Raw genomic sequence first — 8,393 nt, 5'->3', positions numbered from 1 at the left:
GTTGCACTGTCGTTATAATGTACATATATATTTATACATGAAGTTATTTGTAGCATGTAAGACGATGTTGGTTTGAAGAGTTAATAATTTTATAAAAAGTAATACTACGTGAATTACATATCCTAAAATATGAATCTTTTGAGAATCAGACTGTACATTTTATTATACTGAATTATAAATATCATAAACAGAGTACATCTATCTCGCAAACTACCAACTAAAAAGCGTACATCCATCTCATTTGAAAATGCATACTACATTTTCTTACATCTTATTGTACCACATATTTATACTAGTGCATAATAACTTTGAAATTTTAGAAGTTCGAAATGAACCATAAAAATCACGCCCTGAATTTTTCACATACACATGAGTCTAAATGAGCGACTCTTTTTAACGATCCGAAGCACGAGGCGCCTGAGGGCTACCTTTGACTTAAGGTACACTATAGGCAAGGCGATAGTGAGAAATATTAATATGATATACACCCAAAAGCTCCATTGTAACCAATAGATCGGGTCCTCCTTATTGTTTTCTTTTGCTTTCCTCACTGCATTAATGCCGGCAGTAAATGCTAGTACCATTGCTCCAAGGGAAATTCGAATGAGAACCTCAACTCTACGAGGCGATAAGAACTGGTTCTCTACTATTTCATTGTAAATCACAAAAGCTACGGCAGCGAAGGCAATTTGGTTAGAATACAAAAACACTTTATAATGAGCACTTTCGTGTAAAATTGGAATTCCTTTGTCTGTTCCTCCAGGAACGGTGAAAGCTGCTGCAAATGTGACAGTGGCGATAAGCGTCGCTATCAGTAGTCTGTATTCACGTCTTACTTGCTTTCCTCCCCCCACTTCAGGGGTATCCTGCTCTGGAGGAGATTTCAACTTCCAGAAATCACGTTTGATTTGTTGTTGGAAAAATGGCAGACCAATGGAACACCCCAGCTGCTCCAAAGCCGTACTGCTACCAATTTTGATTTCCTAAAATATAAGGGATATATAGGTCATACGATTCAAACTAATATCTTTAAAGGAAAAATATTATTGTGTACGTACCTGTTCTTCAATATTGTCGCTGAGAAAAATGTCAGTGGCCTTTGAGCGTTCCTTATTGGTAGCAATCTTGTCCACTCTAGGATCTTGCATCAGCATTCTCATAATTTCACGATTTTGGTAAATGGCCGCCAGATGCAAAGGAGTGTTTTCATCGTTATCTGCTTCATTTATTAGCCTTGCAAGCTTAGGCGTATTCAATATATACAAGATAACGTTTATATGTCCACCAGACACTGCAGCATGCAGAGCCGTTTGGCCTTTGCCGTTGAGCAACTCACAAATATCAGGCAGACGCTGAATTAGCTCTTCCATGACTTCGGTGTGACCTGCATAGGCCGCGACATGAAGAGCTGACATTCCATATTTGTCTTTCATGTAACAAGCACAACTATCATGTTCATGTTCCATCAACACTCCAATTGCTTCAAGGTTCCCGCTCAATGCTGCGTAGTGTAAGGGAGTCCACCCAAGTGCGTCAACTACTTTGACCAATTTTGGATTTTTGGAGACCATAGAATCGAGAAAGCCTAGAACATGTGTTGATATAGAAAAATTAGGGTTGAGGGGTAGTGGGAGAAAGATGTTATATATATATATATATGTGACTCAAGAAACTTCAATTAATTAAGGACATCTTATATATAAGAAAAATAGGACATCATATCTCATGCTTACAAATTAATAAGAAAACCGTCCTATATTTTAGGACGTATATCATTGCAAAAAAATTAGTTAAATTACAAATTGTTTAGCTAATTTATTACTAGAAACATCATTTCAATTTTATTTAATAAAGACACACTGTATTTGTCTCTATATTTTAAATGACCAAATAAATACCAATTTGACTAACCTAAGAACAATTATGATCATTAAACTGCATATTTAGTGTTCTCCGTTAAGAAGATATTCTTATATATATCCTACATGAGATATGTTTTATATGCATGGGCTCCACTTGATATGAGAGAGTGAAAAAAAAAAGTTAGAAAAGCATTGGGTTATAAATTTATAATGCGTTTTTCTATAATGAAGATGCATGACATGAAAATTATAATTGCATGCTGCCATGACCGTGTATACTTTACCTTTGAGCTCTTCATCTAGTTGAGTTACCGCTACATGCAAAGCTGTGACACCGTTGAAGCCTTTATAAGAAGGGAATATTGTACGCACATAAGAAGGGGATAATATTGGACAGTTATGAGAAGAGGATGGACACTCGTCCAAAATAGAACGAGCTATGAGCCCAAAGCCATGGCGAGTAGCAATGAACAAGGGTGACTCGTGGGCGCTATTAGTAAAACAACACAGTCCCCGATCGGCTGCCAGTAACCGAGTCACCACTCCACCATGACCGTAACGGGCAGCCACGTGCAGTGCTGTATCCTTTTTCAAATTAGTCATTCGGAGTAGCTTTTTCTTAACTAATGCTCCATCACCAGTTGCTCCGCTTTCCTCATCATGATCAACTCCTTTACAATAATGCCACCACGTTCTCTTCGTCTTGGCGTGTTCAATGAGAAACCCTACTACTTCATCTGAGCCTACTCTCGCAGCAATATGGAGCGGAGTCTCGCCCTTCTTGTTGGTGCCCCAAAATAGCTTGGATTGTTTAATATCAAGTGATTGGACCGCTTTCAAGAAATCTGTGTGCTTGAATTCAGCGGCAACATGAAGAATGTTGTTGCCTTGAGGTGTTTTTTGATGGAGATCTCCACCTCTTTTGCTTCTCAAGAAACCAACATCACCCTTTTCTGCTGCCTCATACAGTTTACGATCCATATTTTTGGCAAGCTAGCTTTGAACTGATCTCGATCTCTCTCAACTTATTTAAGTAGCAATACACTGAGTAAGTGATTAGAGGATTGTGTGAACCGTCTCTACTTATAGGAGGCGATCAATCATTGTAACAACAGATTAATTATTGCCAATTGCATGCCAATCAAACAATATATTCCTAATCCAGAAAAAACAAAAACAATATTCCAATATATTGATATGAAATATTTAAAAAGACATGTGACACATCACAAACGAACTTTTTAAAAAGGGCAACTAACGAGCAATGACCATGACTTATCGTTAAATGACCGAGACTTCTGTAGCAAAATAAAAATATCTCTATAGTATTACAAAACATCTCTATAATATTACAAAAGTTCACATTGATTGTATTTTACGCTTCCACTTTCCCTCGATGAAAAAATATCATCTTTTGAAAGTTTACATTATATATATTTTAAGCCATTAATTACATGGGTCTTGTCAAGTGGATTGAGCCAATTCCCCAATAATTTTACCATTGAATGGATGGTAGCTAGGCGTCAAAGTCTTAGAAGTGCAAAGTATAGGGTGTGTTTTGTATAATTAACTTCAGCTTTTTAAAGGCTGGAAAATCAAAAGAATACAAACTCCACGTGATTCCAGCAGTGCGAAAATATAAAATGAACCCCTTTGTACACAAACTTAGTTTTACAAAAATATATATATATTATAAAAAATGATAATTTGATCATAAAAAAATAAAATAATATCATAATTTGTATTTTAAGCCATTACATGGGTCTTGTCACGTGGATTGAGCCAATTCCCCAGTAATTTTACCATTGAATGGATGATAGCTAGGCGTCAAAGTCTTAGAAGTGCAAAGTATGGGGTGTGTTTTGTATAATTAACTTCAGCTTTTTAAAGGCTGGAAAATCAAAAGAATACAAACTCCACGTGATTCCAGCAGTGCGAAAATATAAAATGAACCCCTTTGTACACAAACTTAGTTTTACAAAAAAAAAAATATATATTATAAAAAATAATAATTTGATCATAAAAAATAAAATAATATCATAATTTGTACAAGCTTTAAACAAAATTAATTAAAGTTGTAGGGCCCTTGGCCCAAAAAAAAAAAAGTTAAAGGGCTTTTGGGCATATAAGCTTTAAAAAGTGAATGAGGACTAAGAAAGAGAAACCCCAAACAAATTAGACTAATTACAATAAACTTTAATTTTTTTGGAGAGGGAATGAGGACTAAAGAAGAAAAACCCTAAATTGAGATAGAATCAAAGAAGAGCTCTCGGGCTGAAGCTTAGAGAATTTAAGATCTGATCTAATGCAAGTAATGGAGGAAGAGAAAGTGAAAGTAGAGAGAGAGAGAGATATATATATATATATATAGATCACATTCTTCTAACAAAAAAAAACTTTGACGTTTACATTTTTCAATAAAGCTTTGAAAGTCTAAAACATAAATTGATTTACTAGTTAGTTATTAAAAAATCAGTTTGGATTTTTTATAAATTTGGGCATTTTAGACTAACTAACTAGTTAGTTAGTTAATTATTGCCAATTGCATGTGCAGTCAAACAATATCCTAATCCAGAAAAAACAAAAACAATATTCCAAACATTGATATGAAATATTTAAAATGGGCATGTGACACATCACAAACGAACTTTTTAAAAAGGGCAACCAACGAGCAATGACCATGACTTATCGTTAAATGCCAAGACTTCTGTAGCAAAATAAATATCTCTATAGTATTACAAAACATCTCTATAATATACAAAATATCTCTATAACTAATAAATAGAGTTATAAAAATAAATATGATAAATATAAGCATACATTTTTTTCCCATAAAAATGAGTAATTTACATAAATATGAAAAAAACTGTAAGCACATATTGAAATTTCGTAGTCCAATAACTAATATTTCTCCAACAGCTATATATATATGTATATGTATACAAAAATGCTCTAAAACTAACTAATTAATAAGATAATACAATACTAACCACAATTTTGGGTTCACTACACAATGTAATCTCATAATCCAAACTGTTCATATTTTAGGTCTCCATTCAAAGATTAACCTTACAAAAAATCACCAAATCAGAAATCATTTAGCCATTCGATTATCATTACAATCATTTCATGTTTTATTGAAAAACTTGTGTTCGTTTATTTACATGAGCACAATTAGCTTACTAATCGTTGGCTAAACGATTTTCGATTTTGTTACTTTTTTTTAAGGATGATATTTGAATGAGAGCCTAAAAAATAAACGGTTCAGATCATGAAATTACATTGTGTAATGAGCTCAAAATGATAGTTAGCATTATATTATCTTACTAACTGATTAGCTCTAGAGCATTCCTGTTATATTATCTTACTAACTTTTTTATTGATTTGTTGTTTTTTCAATATTTATAAGGCTTAAACTTTAATATTTAGTCTATGGGTTATAGGATTTCATCCCCCAAACCTAAATTAAAAACATTAAAACTCTTAAAAAGTTTAAATTTTTATGAATTTGAAACAGTCACAACTGTCACTGTCGAACAATCACAACTATATAGTAAACCAATTTGTGACATAATCCTAAATGTCTTGCTTTAGGTTAGAACCTAAACTAAAAAAACTTAGTGTCTTGATATTTGGTATTTAATCATAATTTTCTATAAAAAAAAAATTACATAACATAAACTATATTTTAATTGCAGTGGTCCAACTAAGGAATTAAATTTCAGATTTCGATGGAAATTTTGAAAATTTTTAAATTTTGACAAAAATTAGACGGAAACGACGAAAATTGCTATCAAAATACGAAATTTGTTAATGAAACTTTACCATATGTTTATTTAACATATTATCTACTAAATTGATAAAAAACATTAAAGAAACTAAATTATATACTAGGTTTCATGTGATATAAGGTGAATATAATGCGCGCTAGAGCAAGTACTATTAAATAAAATTAGTATATTCTTTATACTCTATAATTTAATTATACACTAAAATCTAAACTCTAATACTCTATATACTCTAATACTCTTTATATTCTATAATCTATACATTAAACCCTATATACTTTATATTATTTAGGATATTAAGTTTTAGACTTTTTAGGATATTTTTAATTATTATTTTATATAGAAATGTATTAGAGTTTAGGATTTAAAATAACTAAACAAAACCCCCAACCTTTTTTTTTTTTTTTCTTTCCTTACTTTTTTTCTGTGTCTCTCACCCAGCTAAGCTTTGTCTTCACTGAGTGTAACAACCCAAATTTTATCTTATGATAATTTTGTTACTTAAATTTTTCAAACTTGTTTTAAGGTTTGTTTAAATGAATTAGAAATTTTCTTAAGTTTATTTTAACTAACTTAGACCTTTGGTTGAGTTCTAGAGCTTAGTTATGTGGAAATGAATTTTAGAAAAAGAAAATTCAAGAATTGGGCGATTATTATTTTTTCCAAAATTAAATTAATTTTTTCCTTAATGAAATATTTTGCTTATATTTATTTACTGTTTTCACGAGAAATATTATATTTCATTTTAGGCTCCAATCAACTTGCAGTAAGATTAAAGAAATGAATAATGCTACATTTACCACATTCTTATACCATATTTTTATACCATCTTACGTGTCATTATTTTACTGGACAAAGTTTTTCTTTTTATTTTTGGATTTTTGTTTTTAATTTTTAATATCCAATGCATGAATGCCATGTAAGTTGTCACATAAGGTGGTATAAAATTATGGTATAAAAATGTGGGATGTCTAGCACTACTGTAAAGAAATATATAGTATACTAGCAAAGCAATAATTGCATAACATAAATTATATTTTAATTGTAATTGTCCAACATAGCACTATAAATAATTGCATGCATGTGCATTGTAGTGGCCCAATACACATGCTACTTATCCGATAATCGAAATAGTAATTAACCTACGATCATCGTTTAGAGGCTGTTGGGTTAATAGTTTGTCTGCTCGTTCTGTCTCGATTAATTCAGCCAATCCAAACGTATTCCACGTGATTCCAGCCGGATTCAATGATGATTAAAAATAATTTTATTAAAGAAGAAATTACGTTGGTCCACTTATTATATTAGCATGTGTCAATTGAGGGGTAAAAGGAGTTAAAGACTGTTGTGACTCTTGTTCATGCAAAATTCAAAGGTTTGATGCTTGGGTTTTTTCTTTGGAATTTTCTGTTGGGATTGCCGGGTCGATCTGATTAATCAGTTTGGGTAATTGATTTTTTGGCATTTTCTGCAATGGCTCTTGAAATTCGGACATTGAGTCATGTGAGTTTTGTTTTTTTAATTTTTAGGTGTAAAATATTGATGGATTTATGTAATTTTCTATTGTTTGGATGATTGTTTGTCTGATGGGAAACTCTTCTTCTCAAAAGTTTTGTCCTTTTGGTCTGGGTTTTATATTCCTTTATGTGGTCCCGAATGCCTTTTTTCTTGTTTTTTCCCAATGGTCTGCCACTAAAAAGACTTTTGAGTTTTTTTTAATGGTTTTTTATGTGTTTATGTAATTTTTTAATTGTTTTGGAACACATGGGTATGCTGTGATGGACTTTGTAGACATGATTTTAAAGTTCCACTTCCATTTCAATAAATAAAATCCTTACACGTAATGCCCAAAAGACACAGCATGCTAACAAAAAAGCCTCCTTACACATAAAAGCCAATACAAAACTCCGTCGTTGCTTAGTTGCTTACACATTTGAAAACTTTCCCTCCCTATTTAAATGACATGTAATTTGGTCACTCGAGAAGCACCACGCTCATTAATTGGTCAGTTTGTTTTGTTCACATCATATTTTATGCTTCCACTTTCCCTCGAGGACAAAATATCATGCATCTTTACATAGTTCACATTATATTTTAAGGCCAATACATGGGTCATGTCACGTGGATTGTAGCCAATTCCCCAGTAATTTTACCTTTGAATGGATGATAGGCGCACTACAAGAAAACAAAACAACCCCAACCTTTTTTTTCCTAGCTCTATTGCCCACTAAACAACCATTTAGAGTTGCACAATCAATTAGCAACTGTGCAGCAACACTTAAGCCAAAGGATGTAGGGGTTGGGGTCGCTAAAGACTTTTTGCACCACCTGTTTTGGTAAGGTGGCTGTGTAATTTGATGTCTGACAGTGAGTTGACAGCCACAATAGAAACTAATGTGTTAGTCAGTGCTATTCTTAGGCTACACTTACAAATTAGTTGGGATATTGGTTTGAATAGGAGAGTTGGCAGCTACTGCAAAATGGAGTTGCTTAACAAATAAGGATTTCCAAATTGAAAATGGTTTGTTTGTAACATCCATATGCATAGCAGAATTAAAATTTGATTGGACCTAATGTAGCTTTGGACATGGTTTCCAAATGTGCTTCTTTCTAACCAATTAAAGAACAAGATAATAATGCAGTAATTCATACACAAGAAAACTCAGAAGTTGATCCAAAAGCAATTACATGTATATGACATAGAGATCATCCATTACAAAACACCTCTGGTGTTCCAAATGTG

At 32.4% G+C, this 8,393-nt stretch overlaps 1 protein-coding gene across 1 annotated transcript; it reads right to left on the bottom strand.

Annotated features, from left to right (window-relative positions):
• Positions 1-330: 330 nt before the first annotated feature.
• LOC147297770 (protein ACCELERATED CELL DEATH 6-like) lies at positions 331-2,885 on the bottom strand. The gene is made up of 3 exons (XM_086228828.1): positions 2,147-2,885; positions 1,059-1,585; positions 331-983 (listed from the first exon to the last, which is right to left on the bottom strand). Exons 1-3 carry the CDS (start codon positions 2,841-2,843, stop codon positions 360-362), a joined length of 1,848 nt encoding a protein of 615 aa, XP_086084954.1. The 5' UTR covers positions 2,844-2,885; the 3' UTR covers positions 331-359.
• Between the last annotated feature and the right edge of the window lie 5,508 nt (positions 2,886-8,393).

This window comes from Dryas octopetala, chromosome 1 (assembly GCF_963921425.1).
Source record: "Dryas octopetala chromosome 1, drDryOcto1.1, whole genome shotgun sequence".
Classification (NCBI taxonomy): Eukaryota; Viridiplantae; Streptophyta; class Magnoliopsida; order Rosales; family Rosaceae; genus Dryas; species Dryas octopetala.
This window is presented reverse-complemented; position numbering and strand designations above follow the sequence as displayed.

Coding starts and splice junctions, on each gene's coding strand:
- LOC147297770 (XM_086228828.1), bottom strand. CDS start 2,843: ATGGATCGTAAACTGTATGAGGCAGCAGAAAAGGGTGATGTTGGTTTC. Junction 1,586..2,146: donor ACTAGATGAAGAGCTCAAAG/GTAAAGTATACA, acceptor CACATGTTCTAG/GCTTTCTCGATTCTATGGTC. Junction 984..1,058: donor GCGACAATATTGAAGAACAG/GTACGTACACAA, acceptor CTTATATTTTAG/GAAATCAAAATTGGTAGCAG.